This window comes from Malus sylvestris, chromosome 5, assembly GCF_916048215.2.
Source record: "Malus sylvestris chromosome 5, drMalSylv7.2, whole genome shotgun sequence".
In the NCBI taxonomy this organism is placed as follows: domain Eukaryota; kingdom Viridiplantae; phylum Streptophyta; class Magnoliopsida; order Rosales; family Rosaceae; genus Malus; species Malus sylvestris.
The window spans coordinates 16,098,948-16,119,552 of NC_062264.1; the positions used below are offsets into that span (position 1 = coordinate 16,098,948).

The 20,605-nt window shown below is 38.2% G+C and overlaps 1 protein-coding gene, 1 long non-coding RNA gene and 2 pseudogenes across 2 annotated transcripts; 1 reads left to right on the forward strand and 3 right to left on the reverse strand.

Moving 5' to 3' along the window:
- Positions 1-4,631: 4,631 nt before the first annotated feature.
- Positions 4,632-6,204, reverse strand: LOC126621471 (uncharacterized). The gene is made up of 2 exons (XR_007622987.1): positions 5,693-6,204; positions 4,632-5,075 (listed from the first exon to the last, which is right to left on the reverse strand). It is a non-coding gene; the product is annotated as an uncharacterized LOC126621471 (long non-coding RNA).
- Positions 6,205-7,066: 862 nt separating this feature from the next.
- LOC126623701 (probable carboxylesterase 12) lies at positions 7,067-8,642 on the reverse strand. Its single transcript, XM_050292659.1, has one exon. It carries the CDS (start codon positions 8,558-8,560, stop codon positions 7,586-7,588), a length of 975 nt encoding a protein of 324 aa, XP_050148616.1. The 5' UTR covers positions 8,561-8,642; the 3' UTR covers positions 7,067-7,585.
- Positions 8,643-9,898: 1,256 nt separating this feature from the next.
- On the reverse strand, positions 9,899-11,781 carry LOC126622075 (probable carboxylesterase 12; annotated as a pseudogene).
- Positions 11,782-15,271: 3,490 nt separating this feature from the next.
- LOC126624872 (small nucleolar RNA R71) lies at positions 15,272-15,378 on the forward strand (annotated as a pseudogene).
- Positions 15,379-20,605: the final 5,227 nt, after the last annotated feature.

Below are 20,605 nucleotides of genomic sequence, written 5' to 3' on the forward strand. Positions count from 1 at the left end.
TAACACAACTTTATATTATTTACAAAATTGCCATCGAACCTAAAAAGTCAAATAAAACCAAACTAATTTAATTTTCAATTTTCAATTTGTGACGGCTTTCTCTTTAAGTGTCGATCGTCGTCGCTCGACTTATACTCCATGGAAGCAGCACTGATCAGTCTCTCTGCTTTCAGTTCCATTGCTCGCAGCCTTGGTTGTCAAAGACGACTTGTACTCGTTGTAGAACCCATTCGCCAAAGACGATGACGACTCCTTGTGATAGTGATGCGTCGACAATTATCCCCACCGCCGAAGTAGCAATGGCAGCAGAAGTAGTGGAGGAAGAAGAAGGCCTTCCACTTCTTGCTCACCTCTTTCTCAGGAAAGCTTATGCGAGAGAACATGCTTGCTTTGTGCTTCCACTCCGCCGCTGCTTTTTTGCCATAGCAGCTGATACTATAGTTGATTATATATATGCAAAAACAAGGCATTAGATTGTATTGCGTTTCACTTTGCGAACAATCATATATAGCTACAGCTTCCACAGGTTAAACTGATCTTTTAAGAATTTAAATTAGTTCAAAATTGGGACTATACTAAAACAATTTACGACATGAGCATCTCAAATATCTCATCGGGTTAAAAGAGAAGCATAAATGATCAGAACTAAGGATTAGACACAAAGGAGGGGCAATAACTTTCCTTTCTTTTTGTGAACCCCATGCTAATTATATATACGCAAAAATGACAGTAGGTTGTATTGCAATCATGTCTGATATATGTACAACTCTAAATTTTTTTTATCAAATCTTTTCTCAAGCTGTGATCGTATGATGGATTCTTCATCCCAATAATGTAGTGGAAACCCTTCTAGTAATTAAAAAAGTCTGCAGCTTTGTAGCAAGGGTTGGGTTTGATTCGCATATCTCATGAAGAGAAAGTAGAAAAGAAGGGAGGAACGGATGGGTATCACATGAAGAACGTCATGGACATGGGCATCACCACCATCATCACCATCATGAAGGTGGTTGTTGCTTATGCCATGGGATGCATCGAAACTGGAAAATGCACTATTTCTAAAACTGAAAAAAAAAATGGACCAAGAAAGAGACACTATTTACGAAACTCGACCAAAAAAGAGACACTATTTATGAAAACTGGATAAAGAATGAGACATTATTTATGAAACTGGACCAAGAATGAGACATTATTTATGAAGCTGCACTGACTATTACACCCTATTTATGAAATAGGACCAAGAACTAGACACTATTTATGAAACATGACCAAGAACTATGCACTGTATATGAAAGTGGACCAAGAACTAAACACTATTTATGAAACTGGACCAAGAATGAGACACTATTTATGAAACTGTATTAACTATTATACACTATTTATGAAAGTAAATGAAGATCTAGGCACTATTTATGAATCTAGACCAATAAATAGTATAGTATTGTTCAGTTTCATAAATAGTATAGTACCGTTCAGTTTTATAAATAGTATATTACCATTCAATTTCATAAACAATGCAGTGTGGTTAAGTTTCATAAATAGTACAGTACTGTTCAGTTTCATAAACAGTTAAATATAATAAAAAATTTAATTTAGTGAAATGGCTTAAACTTTAGTGAAATGGCTTTATTTAATAAACAGTATAGTACTGTTCAATGTCATAAGTAGTTTCATAAACAGTATGGTACTATTCAGTTTCATAAACAATATAGTACCATCTAATAACTTTATTTAATAAAATGGCTTAAACTTTAGTGAAATGACTTAAATTTTAATTAATAAGACAAAAGTTAAATATAATAAAAAAATAAAATAAGTCAGATACCAGTTCATCTAACATTGATTAAGCCAACTGATCAATTTGGTGAAATACAACCCCATTTTTTCAAGTCGTAGCTGAATTCATAATCCATAAGTCAGATACTAGTTCATCTAACATTGATTAAGCCAACTGATCAATTTGGTGAAATACAACCCCATTTTTTCAAGTCTTAGCTGAATTCAGAATCCATAAGTCAGATTGTGAACACGGAAAATTCCTGAAACGAAAGAGACAAGAACAACATGCACAAACAAATATTTGTATTTGATAGTTTTGGGTTACAATCTCACTCAAATTTGATCCTCTGATTCGATCTCCGTAAGGTGTTGATTGGTGGATGTTTCGTTGATCCAATGGCCGTTGAGGCTTGATCTTGGATGAACTGTTGGAAGTTTCTTCAAGGGGCCGTGGGCTTGATCTTTGAAGGTGGATTTAAGCGGATCTTCAAAGGGGCTTTTGGGCTTGATCTTTGAAGAACAGTGACGAACGGATCTCCAAGGGCTTTTGGGCTTGATCTTGAAGAACAGTGATGAACGGATCTTCAAGGGCTTTTGGGCTTGATCTTGAAGAACGGTTGGATGTGTGGATTTGTCGACGTTGTTGATCCAAAGGGCCGTTGGGGCTTGATCTTGGATGAACGGATGATGAACGATGGTGCTTTCTTCAAGGGCCGTCGAGGCTTGATCTTGAATTGGTGGATGGTTGATCCAAGGGCCGTTGGGGCTTGATCTTGGAAGAACGATGAATGAAGAACGAAGAACACTTTCTTCAAGGGCCGTCGGGGCTTGATCTTGAATTGGTGGATGATTGTTGATCCAAGGGCCGTCGGGGCTTGATCTTGGAATGAACGATGAACGAAGAACACTTTCTTGATTCTTCGGGAACCTGGATGCTTGAGAGCTTCGGAGTTTCAGAGCTTCAGAGCTTCAAGAGTTTTGCCTAATGATTTTGGTTCAAGTTCCCAAATGAATGAAATTGGGCTTGTATTTATAGAATTTTCCAAGGCCTAATTTTGAATATAATATTCCAGATGAAATAAGTCGTTTCTGCCAGGTGTTGACACGTGTCCTATTTGATGACTTTTCCAACTCATTTCAATTTTCGTTGAGTCACACGCTACGTGTAAAATTTATGTAATACATGAGCGTTGACACTTTGATTTATCGGTCAACATTTATTTACCGAAATTTCGATGTCTACACAGATACCAGTTCATCTAACATTAAGCCACAAACTTTCAACTTGAATTTGAAATCTAGTTACGAGATTTCTCTCCGACGTCGTATAATTTTACTTATACATTTTTACCTTTTAACCAACTGAGTTACAAGTCTTTATTATTTTAGTCATACTTAAAATGACAAATTTAGTAAAATTCGAGATATATGTATACTAATAGGATGTCTATATGCTTATGTTGTCAAATGGTCAAACGGTACCATTATTGATCGTATATTTTTTTTTATCAGAGTATGTCATTATAATCCTCCGTAAAATAATAAGACACTATTTATGAAACTGAACCCATAATTAGACAATATTTATGAAACCAAATCAAGAATGAGACACAATTTCTAAAACTAAACCAATAGGTGGAAACTATTTAGGAAACTAGACCAAGAAAGAAACATTATTTATGAAACTAGACCAAGAAAAAGACATTGTTTATGAAACTGCATTAATTGCTATACACTGTTTATGAAACTGGACAAAAAATTGAGCACTATTTATGAAACTGGACCAAGGACAAGACCATTATTTATGAAAGTGGACCAATAACTAGGCACTATTTATGAAACTGAATCAAGAACTAGGCCACTATTTATGGAAGTGGAACAAGATCTAGGCACTATTTATGAAACTGAACCAATAAGAAGATACTATTTATGAAACTGGACCAATAAGTAGACATTATTTATGAAACCCAATCAAGAATAAGACACTATTTCTAAAACTAAACCAATAGGTTGAAACTATTTGTGAAACTAGACAAAAAAAGAAACACTATTTATGAAACTGAACCAAGAACTAAGCATTATTTATGAAATTGAACCAAGAACTAGCCATTATTTATGAAATTTGACCAATAAGTAAACACTATTTATGAAACTGGATCAATAAGTAGACACTATTTGTGAAACCAAACAAAAAATTAGGCAATACTTCTAAAACTGAACACGGGTACTAAACTATATTCTGAAAACAAATTACTTTTTTCTTGTTTCTTAAGTGTATCTATCAACCCCAAAAGAAGACTATGCCATGCCCCACAATTCCCTCATTTTGTGCTTTCAATACTATCAATATCAATATCATTCTTATACTTACAAATTAGAAAACTATGAAGATACGTTCTCTTAGTCCATCCTCATTTATGAGGCCTTGTACTAGTAAGCAACTCATGCTTATCAGAACTTTGCCTTTCTCCTTTCACAAAGTTTGCAGATGATAAATATGGAATCTTTAATATCAAATACTTTACCATTTTTCCATGGAAGGAATAGTACTAATTGCACATGTAACAAAGCAAATACATGTATTTGAAGGCCTTACCCTTCAGAAACCACTAGAATATGCCTTCACTGCTCTCAATTCTCAAACTAGATCAATCCACTTGAATATACCATTTTTCCATGACAGTTATGCAGTAGTTATAAAACCAATCCACTGAGATCAAGGGATTTCTCCAACTTCCAATAAGAAACAATTTTTCAAAAGCCACAATGGTTAAGAAACCATGGTCCTGGATATATATTTGAGACCATAATTCCTTATCATCCAAATTAGTTGAAAAGTACAACATGCATATTCATTGTCATAAACATTCAGACTATTGTAATCAACATTCATACCAATTCATCTGGGATTTGATAGTCCAACGACAAATTACACCAATCCGGGCCGATACAAACCTTGTATAATCTATTAAATTAGAGGCCAATATCAGTGAGCCATAAGTGGTTATCCAACATTTTGTCCTTTCAAACAATAGAAAGCTAATGTAGATTTTCAAATACCCATCATGCACTATAGATTCTGTATATATGTTATATGCATCTGTTAAGAAAGATGCGTCGCTACGGTCACATACATCTCAAGAAGCCATAATCACGAGGCACCGTTTCAGAAATAGGTCTCTCTGAAGAGAAAATTTCTTGTTCCGAAGCTGTTCCTGATTTGTTGTGCACAGCCGTTTCTCGTTCCGAAACTGTTCTTGACATGTTGTGCACAGTCATTTCTCGTTCCGAAGCTATTCCTGATATGTCAAATTGTCAATTAGATATCCTACGATTTCAAATTTTCATATCATCCCTTAACATAGAAGCACACATTATTACAACCATTGATACTTTTATATGCAATGAAAGATGCATACATCTCCAATTATAGACATCTGCGCATGCACACATTGCTCTCGTAAAACCCAGCAACAAAAATTTTAATTTGCAAAATTAAATTTAAAAAAAATAAAGATTAAACCCATAAACAAAAATTAAACAACAATTGCAAACTAATTGCTCTCATAATTTCTCTCAAAAGTTATCCAGCCATGTTCTGAATTGGAATATTGTATATTGCCCATTGCAGGCACGTAATCAACAACAAAATTTGAACATAATTAAAATTCAAAATATTTTAGACGAAATTTTGAAATTGATAAAATTGGAAGAGCGATCAGAGATGATTAAGGGTTGTCGGTCACGATTAAATCAGAAACACATAGCAAGAAATTCCTCATCATATCACACATGAAACCCTAATTTTGTAAATTAATTTAAAAACCAAAAACTTCAGAAACAAAAATTTTCACAACCAGAAAATTAGGAGAAAAAAAAAATCAATATTTCCAAATCAAAATTTGATAGCGCAAACCTTCTCCAACACTAATGTCCTCTCAGAATCGACTTCCGTCGGGCCGACAGTTGATATTGGCTCTGTCACGGTGCTATATAAATGATATTCAAACGGCATGGGACCGTGAAGTACACCGGCGATGATCCAAGGGGACGGACAAAAACAGATGATGAAGGATGTACTTTGTGATGCTTGCACTACTTGCACCTCAGGTACGACAGCGATGATCCAACTCGCTAGATTTCTTTGACGGAAGCTAGATTTGGCAAGCATGTCGTCTGGGCCGTATGACATTGTCGCTTCTTTCGGAACCGAGATCTGCACCTGTTTATCACATCCATCAAGATTTTCATTGCCAATTTCAGAGTTTGACGGAGAAGAAGATCGGATGATGGCTGATGAAACGAGAAAATTACATAAATTAATCTGAGGTTATAGACCTTTTTGTTGAGAGTTGTCCCACATCGGTGAGGGACAAGGTTTGCTATGTGCTTATATGGTCTTGGGCTACTCCCCATATTGCTAATTGGTTTTATGGTGAAACCTCAATTTCATCATGGTATCATAACGGGTTGTCCTCATGTGAAGCCAAACGGCCACACGCGCTCCACGTCACCCAATTGTTGTCCACGTGTAGGTTTGAAAATCCGCCACACTTGCGGGGGCGTGTTGAGAGTAGTCGCACATCGGTGAGGGACAAGGTTTGCTATGTGCTTATATGGTCTTGGGCTACTCTCCATATTATCAATTGGTTTTATAATGGAACCTTCAATTTCATCACTTTTTACTCTCTCCATGTGAATTAAACGAAGGCCACACGCGCTCCACGTCACCTAATTGTTGTCCACGTGTAGGTTTGAAAATCCGCCACACTTGCGGGGGCGTGTTGAGAGTAGTCGCACATCGGTGAGGGATAAGGTTTGCTATGTGCTTATATGGTCTTGGGCTACTCTCCATATTATCAATTGGTTTTATGATGGAACCTTCAATTTCATCACTTTTTACTCTCTCCATGTGAATTAAACGAAGGCCACACGCGCTCCACGTTACCCAATTATTGTCCACGTGTAGGTTTGAAAATCCGCCACACTTGCGGGGGCGTGTTGAGAGTAGTCGCACATCGGTGAGGGACAAGGTTTGCTATGTGCTTATATGGTCTTGGGCTACTCTCCATATTATCAATTGGTTTTATAATGGAACCTTCAATTTCATCACTTTTTACTCTCTCCATGTGAATTAAACGAACCAAATAAACAACCACAACATGACGCTAGGGGTAAAATTGGAAGCTTGATAAAAAAAAAAATTGGACCAATTTTATTGGGCTGATTTGATTCTATGTTTTGTCCTAATCATTAAATAAAAGTTAATAGATTGTTTTTTATTAAAATATAAAAAATTAAAGTTCTTTTTATTAATTTTCCTTATATTTATACTTTATCTCATGAATTAGAGATCATCTAAAGAAATAAAACAAAAAGCCAAACAACCGAGGTCCACCATGCCTCCCGACTCACACAACCCCAGTGAACCACTGCAACTCGCCCGCGGCAACGCCTCTTGTAATCGCCGCCAAAACCCCCTCTTTCCCAGGCGTTGTCTCTCACCTGCACCCCCCATAGGCCCAAACCCACTCCCACTCATCAAACAAAGAAATCAATTCCTCTCAACACAGACTCCTCCAAGCAGTTTGTTTTATTTAACATAGACAAATAAGACAGCAAAACATAGTACAAAGCGTAAATAGATGAATAAAAGAAGGTGAAATAGCAACACTACAACAAAACTGGTCATCCACGACAGTCAAATAAACACATCGATGACGCTTTTCCTTAAACACATCATTTTGATGGCTTAATGACGCTTATTAGAAAGGCAGGACAATGTTTCCCAAATAAAACCTAAACCTGATTAATTAATGAAAGAAACAATTTTTTTGAACATTGCCACAGCATTGTCACAAGTGGGATTGAACAAATGGAACACATGGTTCTCCCCCTTTGCTTCGATGACCTCCACAGCCCCTTTCCATCCACTCTTTTTTAGTACCTCACTATAATTGCATCCCCTTTCTTTCAAGACATCTTTCTCTCCAACACAAACCAGCACTTTCTCACAGCCTAATTCCCCCAATTTTGGATCCTTACCAGGATTCAAAAACGGGTCATCGGATCCACTTGTCAAGGGGTACGCCACACGCCACAAACCAGCCATATACTCTCTTGCAATAGGGGGCAGAGCCGATTCTGCCCCAATCGGCTCTGTTCCCCAAAAATATGGATGCACCAACACAATGCCATTCAGCTTAACACCACTCAACCCCTCGGACCCTACTCTCAATCCCATGTGGTGAGCTATGTTAGCTCCAGCGCTGTCACCTGCAAAAAACACGCGCTGAAAATCTGCGTGGCGATTTAGCCACTCTTCGGAGCCCTTCCCCTCAGAATGGGAAGCAACCCATTTGATAGCAGCCCATGCATCATTGTAAGCAGCTGGCAGAGAGTGCTCTGGGGCTAGCCTGTAGTCAACCGAGACAGCGACAGCATTGGCCTGAGCAACTAGTACGTTAAGGTGGGTGTGATAAATTGGAGAAAATGCAGTTTCAACCACGAAACCGCCTCCGTGGATGTAAACAAGAAGAGGGAGTTTTTTATCGGGTGAGTTGGTGGTGGATTTGGTGGGGAGGTAAAGCCTTCCGGACAATGCTGGTTCTTGTGAGATCACAGCGTCTTTGGATTCGACTCCAGTTTGGTGATCAAGGGATGGAGGAAGCTTGGTTGTGCCGGTGAGCCGCTCAATTCGACCATCTTTGTAGATTTTGATGAGAGGAGAGAAATCATAGGCTATATCGTTACGCATGCTTGGATTCAATGAAGAGAAGTCCATTTACTTGCCTATTTTTAAGAGAACGCTAAACACAATTATGCAGAGAGTTAAACATGCATGTTTGAGTGGAGAAATCAATTAGTTAGGTTATTCATCACCTATGGTGTGGCATTACCATCGCACTCAATCTGCTACGTGTTATATTGTACTTAATCACAATTAAATGTGTGGTTATGCAGAGCGTTTAAAGTAAAGGTGTGTACTGCTTCAGTTCGGTCTGCGTTGGAATGAGTCATATATATATAGGATGACACTTCTTTTGGCTCGAAATGGTAAATATGGGTTAATACCTTTGAGGATGCTTTACGCTTGTTGTTACAAGCCGTCCATGCTATAAAACTCCTTGGATCCTCCATGGACGAGTTCTAGCCTCCATACGGGTACTTCTTGGTCTCCAAGATTAGAAGGGTTGACTATGGTATATCGATTTTCTCCTATGATATTCGTCTTCTAATAGTAACATTAACCCACTTCTTACAAAAATTGTCATAAAAGTCGCATATGTACAGTGAGGCGCAACATAAAACTAAAGGGAAATGGTTTTTACACCCTTTTTTTTCATGTGAATACTCTCTTTATTTTGTCCATTGATTTTTTATGTATTTGACTTAACAGTCAGACATAAGAACAAGAAAAATAGTGTGTTGAAATTAGTTCCAAAACTAAAATTTTGGTCCATATATACCTGGAGCGGAATCAGTATGCACTTACAAAATTGTTTTAGTAGAAGCTTATAACATATATATGTTGGAATTTAGTTTATTATTATTATAATTAGTTGTCTTGCGGGCCAAGGGTTAACCTCTTGTCCATAAAGTTTTGAATTACTTGCTCGTTTAATCTAGGGTTTGTTTAGTTGTTTTATTTAAAGGACTCTTGTATTTGTTTTTTATTATCAATCAATAAACAATGCTTTACCCGGATACTATTCAATTTTATAGTTGTCAAGGAATGTTTCTGTTGTCGAATTTTTCTTTTTCGTTTTTCATATAAACATAGCAAACTAAGTAATGTATCTACTCAAAAGCAGTTGATCAATCAGACTCATCATTGCAGAAAAATATGAAAACAACACAAATTATGTTGCATGCTTATTTCCTTACACAAAGTTAAAACTCTGTATTTACATATATACGAAGTGACGCTTGGGACCCCCTAACTAACTTACAGAATGTTAGACGCTCTGTAGTACACCACTATTTACATAGTAAGGGTACTTGCACAAAACCAAGAGAAAGACAACGAAAGTTTTTCCCTACCTTATCAGCATACATGATCGTATATACCGTAGCAGCTAAAGTTTTTTTTTTTTCACTTTAGAGGCCATGGCAAGAAATCCTAATTGAAGAACAAAACGATCATTTTCATCATGGCCACAGCTTTTTCATTAGTGGGTTGGAACAAATGGAATACATGGTTCTCCTCCTTTGTTTTCCATACCTTTTGTAGAATTTTTCATGTCAACGGGCCGAGGGCTCACTCCAACAACAGCGATATTGTCCTCACTTTACCACCTGCCCAATCCGTTAGGTGTGGGGTTTTATCACAAAAAGCTTCGGTGTTAGTTAGAGTGGGGTAATTCTATTTAAAGTGCTTCTCTCCTTTCCCTCTGGCCGATGTGGGATTCCAATACGCCCCCACATGTGAGACCCTTTTTGTGGGTCATACGTGGAGATCCACATATCGGCAACCACGTGGAGCCAAGTCGAGGCGAACCCTACACGTGGGACCACCCACCCAATCATGTGGCCAGTTTGGCCTACATGGAGCCATGACAGGACTCACCCATCATGCTGGGCCAAAGGGGACCCACCCAATCATGTGGTAGGATAGGGGTAATTCTATTTAAAGTGCTTCTCTCATTTCCCTCTGGCCGATGTGGGATTCCAACATGCCCCCGCATGTGAGACCCCATTTTGTGGGTTACACGTGGATATCCACACATCGGCAACCACGTGGAGCCAAGTGCCAAGTCGGGGCTTACCCAACACGCGGGGCCAAACGAGGACCCATCCAATCATGTGGCAACTTTGGCCTACATGGAGCCATGATGGGACTCACCCATCGCGCGGGGCCAAAGGGGCTAAAGGGGACCCATCCAATCATGTGGTAGTACGAGCCCATCCCCTGGCTCTGATACCATGTAGAACTTTTCAGGTCGATAGGCCGAAGGCCCACTCCAACAACACTGATACTATCCCCACTTTACCACCCAATCTGTCAGGAGTGTGGTCTTATCACAAAAGATTTAGATGTTAGTTAGAGTGGGGTAATTCTATTTAAAGTGCTTATCTCCTTTCCCTCTGGTCGATGTGGGATTCCAACACCTTTACAGCCCTTTTCCATCCACTCTTTCTCAGTGCCATACTATAATACCTTCCCCTATCATACAACGTGTCTTTCTCATCAACAAAAACCAACACCTTCTGACACCCCAAGTTCCTCAGTTTCGGATCATTAATCGGGTTGAAAAGCAGATCATCGATTCCATTACTCAATGGGTACACAAACCGCCACAAACAGGCCATATATAGTCTTAAAGTTGGTGGCAATTTTAACTCTGCCCGAATAAGTTTTGTCCACTAGAAAAATGGATGCACCAAGACTTCCCATTGAGCTTGAGCCTGGGCAAGCACTTTGTTCCCACTTTTAAAGCCATGTAGTGTGCTATGTTAATCCTTGCGTTGTTGCCGAAGAAAAACACACTCCTTGGATTTGCATATCTCTTCAACCACTATTTGGAGTGTTTTCCATCAAAATGTAAAGCAACCCATTTGAGAGCAGTTCGTGAATCTTCATAAGCAATAGGCAAATGGTGCTCCAAGGCAAGCCTATATTCAACAGAGACATCAACCACATTGACCATGACATCTAAGGAATTGATGTAGTTGTGGTAAAGCGGAGAAAATACGTTTTCAACACAGAAGTCGCCTCTATGAAAGTAGACAAGAAGAGGGAGCTTGTGCTTTGAATTGGTGGTGGAATTGGGGAGGTAAAAGCCTCGCATATATGTTTTCCTTATGTGAGATCACGTTTTTCGATTGCACTCTAGTTTTGGGATCGAGCGATGGATGAACCTTTTGTTTACCCATGAAACGCTCAATTGTACCATTTTTGTATATTCTCATAAGGGGGAATAAATCATACGCTACTTCATCATTCATGCTTGGCGTCACGAAAGAGAAGAGAACAATTAAGACAAGTGTGGAGATGGTAGGCATTTTTCTTTTTTATGGTTGTGGAGACAATTGAAATATGTTGGTGGGTGGACTTGGTGGATTCTACGAGACCCCTTTTAGATTCTATTAACGATCTGGTCGATGATCATTTTGACGATTTGCGTTTCTTGTTATACAAGTCATGCATATTTTGGCTTCAATGACGGCATATACTTGTCAAATATACCATTTGACGTATTAAAACCTAATTTTACCCACAACCTTTAATTATTGTTGAATTTTTCAGGTCGACGAGTCGAGGGCCTACTCCAACAACACTGATATTGTCCCTACTTTACCATCTGCCTGATCGGTCAGGTGTGAGATTTTATCACAAAAGGCCTTGGTGTTAGTTAGAGTGGGGTAATTCTATTTAAAGTGCTCCTCTCCTTTCCCTCTAGCCGATGTGGGATTCCAACACGCCTCAGCACATGAGACCACATTTTGTGGGTTACACATAAGGATCCACACATCGGTAACCACGTGGAGCCAAGTTGGGCCTCACCCAACATGCGGGGCCAAACGGGGACACCCAATCACATGGCAACTTTGGCCTACGTGGAGCCATGCCAGGACTCACCTATCACGTGGGGCCAAAGAAGACCCACCCAACCACGTGGCAGTATGAGCCTGTCCCTTGGCTCTGATACCATGTTGAATTTTTTTCAGGTCGACATACTGATTGCCCACTTCAACAACACCAATACTATCCCCACTTTACCACCTGCCCAATCCGTCAGGTGTGGGGTTTTATTACAAAAGGCTTCGATGTTAGTTAGAGTGGTGTAATTCTATTTAAAGTGCTTCTCTACTTTCCCTCTGGCGGATGTGGGATTCCAACAATTATGATGTAGTATTAACATATTCCTTTAATGTGTGCTATGATAGGGCAAGGCAGTTGGGCGGGAAGGTGTATAGCTGAGAGCAGTTTCCGTTGGTGATTAGTGATGTTAGGTAACTCGGGTGGTCATCATCCTTTTTTTGGTAAATGTAAAAATCCTCTGAGCAAGAAAATCATAGTACAGTCTGTGGATGCAAATTTCCGCCTTCTCCTTCTGAACGAAAATGCACCTGCAAAATAATTAGCACCTAAAATCAAGGGCAAGAGCCTCACACACCCACGATGAAGGGGGGGCTTTGGTCGAAGAATCTCTAATGCCAAAGTTAGAATTTGAGAAATAAGGTGTTTAAAGAATTTTATAAGAGAATTGTACTTAGGTTTTTGGAGAAATAAGGGGCTATGTATAAGGGTGTGACCAGCCCTATTTGGAGAAATAGGGACCGGCCACTTATGGTGGAAATTGGCTCTAATTGCAAGATATTATGCCAAATAATATCTTGCAATCAATTAGGAAATTAATCAATTAATCCCAATTTGAAAAGAATAATTGGGAGTTACCTTGTGGGAGTGGATTTGATGAGAAGTGATGAGAGGGTTTAAAAGAATACCATTTTGATCACCTTTGACCTCAATTGAGCCGTTATTGTCCGTTGCATGCACGTGCGAGTCCCAGTGTGACTCAAGGGTAATTTTGTCTTTTTAACCCAAAAGTCCACGTGTCGCTTCCATATTTTTCTTGATTATTTTTGGTTCCACAAATGCCCTCACACCTGTTGGGCTGCTTGCAGGAAAGGGCAGCATGTGTAGAGATCTTCTTGCTTTAGGAAACAGAGGATTGTTTCTTGTTTTGGTGTAGATTCCCTCTTTAATTGGAAATTAGATCCTTCTAGGAAAGGGAAATAAATTACTTCTAAAGGCTATTTAAGTCTACCTTAAGTAGATTATTAAATCAACTTCAAAGAGCAATTTATTCTACCCTACAAGAGAGAGAAAGTTAGAGGATATTTGTTCCCCTTCCCCTAGCAATCTTTTACACTTGCCTGTGCAAATGATCGTTTTCCATTGCTTTCTTCGTCTTCACGCCGCACCAAGGTAAGAAAACATTAATTATTCCTCGTCTTCGTAATTCTTAGGAGCTTTGGGGCTTGAAATTTGGCTCAATGAGGGTCGAGAAGGTGTGAAAAATTGGTTGGGGTGCCACGACATGGTTGTTGCCGTGGGACTGCTTGGTATGGTGGTGGCTAGCTGGGCTAGGTGCGACTCGGCTCGGGTCAAGCTGATGGGTGCTGGGCTGGATCGTCCCTCTTTTCTATGTTTTTTTATTTGGCTAGGCTCGAGCTTGTGCATGAGAGCAACTCCACCATTGCAAATGCCCCTAGGGCTATTCACTATTTAATCCACTCAGTGAACAGTAACTGCCTTTTGCATCTCCACCCCTACATTGAATAGCCCTGGCAATAGGCAATAAAATATTAGTATTTTATTTATTTATAAAATAGTACAAATAATTTTATTTGTAATTTCGGATAAGATTTTTAATCGTTCTCGTTGCGTCACGTGTCACTATCCGAAAAGACAATTATTGGTGATTGATTTCGATAAGATTTTTATCTAATGCTGTCGTGCCATGTATTGTTACCATTTCAAAATCGTTGATGATAGATTTCCAATAAGATTTTTAACCAATCACGTCGTGCCACGTGTCACAATCTGTTTACAATCTTTGAGGATAGATTTCGATTAGATTTTTAACGAATGATGGCATGCCACATGACATTATCTACAACCTAATGCTTTCTAAATCCTCCATATAATCCACCATCCATCCTCAGAAATCTCACACCAATTTTCTCAAGATCTCTATCATTATTCATAGTTTCTGCTTCCTTCTTCACCAAAATCAAAATCTGTATCATTATTCATAGTTTCTGCTTCCTTTTTACAATGTCATCTTCTTTAAGGATGATGTGGGAAATCGATCAGCAAGAGGAAGAATTGTTTAACCAATCAGAAGGAATGTTCAATCTCCAAGTGGCCCAAAATGAGATGGAAGAGGATGAGGAGTGTAGAAGGAGAGATGACGAAGCAAGAATGGCAAAAGCCTCACATTCCCGTCAAGTTATCCTAGCTGTGGCTCAGATTTGCAAGCCCAACTGTTGTTAAAGTTCCTTTCGAGTGCAAATATAAGGATAGTATAGTGGCACAAGTAAGGGTGTTGAACCATAGGGACTGAGAAGCAACTTAGCAAAACCTTTGACTCTTACAAATTAGCATTAGTTAAAGACTCCTATGACTTAAAATGGGGGGGGGGGTTTGAGTAATTTTGAAAAAGAAATAAAGACAGAAAGAAAAGTGAAAAATTAGAACTATCTAAAAATAAACCTAATACATGAAATAGGTCAGAAATGTTTTTAGGACATAAATCTGACTTCAAATGAACAAAGGCCTTCCCCTAAACATTCCTGAATCAGTGATATGATCTTTATCGATTTCTGAAACTAAATTGCTTCGTATTTGAAGCAATATCCTCAAAACATGGTCTTGGCTTGATCAGCTGTCTTGTTCATCAAACCATCAGCAGTAACATCCACCATCATTTGATCATAATCAAGCAATCCTTCATAGAAATATTGCATGAGCAACCATTGTTCCAAGTTGTGATGAGGGCAAGAATGCAACAGAGTTTTGAAACGGTCCTAATACTCATGGAACAACTCTCCATCATTTTGCACAATTGACATGATTTCATTCCTAAGCTTGTTAGTGCGTTGAGCTAGAAAAATTGTTGCAGAAATTTGGAAGCTAGCACATCCCAAGTTTGAATGGATCCAGATGGAAGAGTATGAAGCCATGCCTTACCTTTCTCCTTTAGTGAAAAGGGAAAGAGCCTAAGACGTATCTCTTGAGGGGTCATGCCCTGGATCTTAATGGTATTGCACACCTCTACAAACTCCTTGATATGCAAATGGGGATCCTCACCTGCCAAACCATTAAATTTAGGTAAAAGATGGATCATACCTAATTTGAGTTCGAAGTTCTCCACGGTGGTGTCGAGATAATGAATGCATGAAGACTCCTCATTGATCTTGGGAATCACATACTCCTTCAAAGAATGATTAGCCTCGTCATCATTGTTGTTGTTGTTGTTGTTGTTGTTGTTTGCCATGGCCATGTCGTCTTCTTCTAATTCAGCCTTGGGTGAGGATGAGGCTGACTTAGGTGTATGTGATTCTGAGTGGCAAGGAAAGGTTGGCAAAGATTGTGTTTTGAGAATCCTCACAGGTTTGAGTGTATGCCTCTTACCAAAATTTGATCGAACCACCTTTTGTAGCTGTTCTAAGTCAATAGGCTGCTTGAATGGATTGAAAGACATACAACTGAAAACAAAATAAATTAAGTTAATAAGCATAACTAAAAGGAATTACAAAGTTGTTTAAGCGCAGTCCCCGGCAACGGCGCCATTTTGTTGAAATTCCTTTCAAATGCAAATATAAGGATAGTATAGCGGCACAAGTAAGGGTGTCGAACCACAGGGACTGAGAAACAACTTAGTAAAACCTTTGACTCTTACAAATTAGTATTAGTTAAAGACTCCTATGATTTAAAATGGGGGGTCTGAGTAATTTTGAAAAAGAAATAAAGACAAAAAGAAAAGTGAAAAATTAGAACTATCTAAAAATAAACCTAATACATGAAATAGGTTAGAAATGTTTTTAGGACATAAACCTGACTTCAAATAAACAAAGGCCTTCCCCTAAACATTCCTGAACCAGGGATATGATCTTTTAACTTATTCCTTTCAAATGCATAACTAAGATGTTCACATATCTAGCATGGCATATAACTAGATTGTATGAATCCTTTCTTACTTTGCATGTTAGATGCATGGCATATACATAAAACTTATATTTGTAAGTGCAACCTAGCATGGCATATACTCAGATTTAGCACCTAGAAACTCATTAAGAACGAAGAGGATTATGAACATCACATGAACACTAGAACATGGCATTTATCCTAGAACTTCATGGAATCAATTTACATGATTGGTTCTGAACCTAACCACATGTTGCTAATGAATGAAAGAAGATATGGCAGTCATCCTTATCATTCTCAACAAAAAGCAAACATAAACAAGGTAGCTAAGCTTGAAAATATTAGCTTGAAATAATTGAAACAGAAAACAGATTCTAGCTTGCAAATGAAATTGTTAAACTAAAGCTGCATCGTAACATTAATTCAATCATGTCTAGGGCTTCAAAGCAGCCCTAAGTATCCATAAACTAAATTAAATACATAAAAAGTTAGGAAAGTTAGAACCTAGAAACTGCTCAGGGCTGAAGACTCTTGCTCTCTCCAGATTCTGTGTTTTTCTATTTTTTTTTCCTATTAAAAGGCTTAGGACTTATCTAACATCTGAAACATTTACATTCTTGAATTCATTCTCATTTATAGCTCATAACAACCAACTTTTAGTATTGGAGTAACTGAAAACTAGCTGTTATTAGAATTTGTAACTGAACAGATCATCTTTATTCTATCATAACTTCTTGTCGAAACCTCCAAATCATAAGATGTAAAGATCATCAGAAAGAAGATTTCTAGGGCTTTCCAACCATATATGGCCCATTTTCTGATTCATTATGAGCACTTCGGGGCAAAGCTCGTAAGTTGGCTATTATGCAAGGGCCTTTTCTAATGGATCTTGGGCCACTTGTTACAATATTCAAAATAAGATGATTTCTTCAAGTCCTTACTTTCATCTTGAAATACAATATAAACAACAAAATACCTTGTGATGCATAAAGATTTTAAGTAAAAAACCTAAGTAAAAGAGGGCATATAAATATAACTATTTGCACTCAACAGCCGTTCCTCAAACTTTGAAAGAAGCAGGCAACAACATGGTATGGATCCCTTGGATGATTATTTTGTCTGTAACAGTGCATTCCCTGATACATACTTTAGACGTCATTTTAGAGTGGAACGACATTTGTTCAACAAAATCATGATTGCTGTTTGCAACCATGATTCTTACTTTGTGCAAAAAAAATGATGAATTTGGTGTTATGGGTCTCTTTCCTGAGACAAATATTATTGTTGCCTTGCGAATGCTTGCATATGGAGCATTTGCAGACCAAGTGGATGAGATAGCGAGGATAGGGAAATCAACCATTCTTGAGTCCCTTATGAGGTTTTGCAGAGCAATCGAATCTATCTGCACCGCAAAGTACCTTCGAAGACTTACTGAGATGGACTTGCAAAGGCTTTTGAAGAAGGGCGAGATGTGAGGTTTTCTTGGGATGATTGGAAGCATCGACTGTATGCACTGGACCTGAAAAAACTGTCCAAGTGCATGGCAAGGCACTTATGGGGACAGAAAAGGAGCAAAAAGTATCATTTTGGAGGTGGTGGCATCTTTTGATACATGGATTTGGCACGCCTTTTTCAAGGTTCCGAGAGCTCAAAATGACCTTAATGTCCTTGCCCAATCCCTAGTTTCAATGAAGTCCTACAAGGAAAAGCACCAAAAGTCACGTACTGGGTCAACAAACATAAGTACCATGGGCCATACTACCTAACAGACGGAATTTACCCAAGGTGGTCATCATTTGTCAAAAACAGTGCCACGTTCACGAAGTGCAAAGGAAAAACACTTTGTAAGCTGTCAAGAGAGGTGCAAGAAGGATGTGAAGTGTTGTTTTGGTATCCTCCAAGCTCGCTAGGTAATTGTTAAAGGTGCTGCCAGAATTTTTGATTTATAGTCGCTTCGATCCATCATGATGACATGCATCATTCTTCACAACATGATTGTGGAAGATGAGTATGATTATGATGTTGTTGATGAATATGAGCTAGACACGAAAAATTCCAGAACACAAATATATTGTGCTCATGACGCCATCGAAGAACCCGTGTAACATGAGCCATTAAAAAGGGATGAATGTTACAATCAAAGGCTCATTCAACAATATATTGCACTTCAGGAGCCATATATGCACAATGCTCGGCAAATTAACTTGATAGAGCAGCAATGGGAATTGAAACAAGCTCAAGATACTGAAGTTCATTTAGTGTGTTTTTTTTATTTGGTGTGTTTATTTAATTTTATTTGGTGTGTTTTTTAAGTTCATTTAGTGTGTTTTTTATTATTTGGTATTTTTATGTAATTTTATTTGGTGTGTTTATGTCCTTTGAATAAAGATTGTCTTAGTTTAAATAAATTACCAAATTAAATAAATATACTCTTAGTTTAAATAAAGTACTCTATTCAATAAATAAGAAATTACAACCGAAAGTGATTGTAAAATTATGGGCTCCGATTACAAACAAAGTGATTGGAAAATTATGGGCTCGTGAATGGAAAATCATCACCTAACCAATTTGTGGTGCTAGGATCATCTCCTCTTGTGGTGCTAGGACCATTTCCTCTTGCTCTCGCTTCTCTCGCACGCCCCCTTCGCACCATATCCACTTTCTCTAAATTCCAAAAGTATTTATAATTCGGAGACTTCCCTTCTGAAGGCGTGTTCATAATGTCACGATCTCGTTGAGCCCTTATTTCTTCTCTAATATCTTCCCTTTCTTGCCTAAGTAGCTCTCTTTCTCTCTCATTAGCTTGAAATTCTCTCTCAACAGCTGCAGCTTTTGCTTCCTCTATAGCCTTATCAGCCTCAAATTTAGCCATTTCCCGTGCCAAACTCAATTCACCTTGGCGAGCAAGTTCTTCCATATACTTTGCATAGTCATTCTTGGAAGCATTCCCTTTTCTCTTTGAAGCCTTCTTACCTTGAGGCCTAATTGGATAACGGGTCGACCCCGACGCTTGTTCAGGGGTGGAATTTTCGGCACTTCTTCTGCATCATCTTCATGAACATGCGAGGCGTGATCGGGCGTAGAGTATAGATGGGTGTTGTTCATGACAACTTCTGGACCGACATGCACAACTCTGAATTTAGGACAATCTTTGACAACATTCCAACATTGCCACTGGGTGAATGATTGCTTTTTGTTTTTGGATTTGGCATTATACCAAGCTTGAGCTTGAAGTGTCTACACAATGCGGGAGAAGAAATAATTATAATCAAAGTAGCTAATGTAAATTTAGGTATAGTACAAACAAATAAATAATATATTGTTACATGATCCGCTAAATTTTCCCCACTTCGAAGATTACTACTAGCTTGTGCCAAGGCGTCTCTCCACATACTAAACGATTGGCAAAGTATTCTCCAACGATTGGACATCGATTCTTTGGTTTCCCACCAATTTTCTCAAGATAATTGGTATGAATAAGACTCCATATTTCTCGCAACTGCATCTAATTACCCGTAATCGGATCATGAGTAACTTCAACCAAGCTAGTACACAACGTAACATCTTTAATAAGCATCCAATTCGTACCTACATCATTAGTCATTTTGCTGGAAAAAAATGGATTGAGACTTTGAGAGAAAGATAGGAATGTGGTTGAAAGTAGTTGAGAAAATATGAAATTGTGGTTGAAACTTTGAGAAAATATGAAATTATGGTTGAAAGTTTGAGAAAATATGGTTGAAAGTATTTGGTCGAAATATTGGAATATGGTCGAAAGATTGGAATAAGGTAGAAGATAATGAGAAGGTATTTATAAAAAAGTAAAATCATTTTTTTTTCAAATTTTTTTTCGGACTTTTATTAATTTTTTACATTTTTTCAAAATTTTTATTCACATAATTAATCCCTGCCATTGGATTAAAAAAAATTTGAATTCCAACCCCTTACATTGTGCCACGTGGCACATTGATAAAATTTCAGATTTTTTTACTATTTTTTTTTAATTTATAAAGACGAATAACGTGGACTGTTGATCTCAAATCCAACGACTGAAATTAATGAGGGTTTGAATATTTTTTTTTACCATTGGAAATCCAACGGTCCATAATATGTAACTGTTGAAATCCAACGGACGTGAAGAAGCCATGTCGCCTCCCCCAACGGTAACTT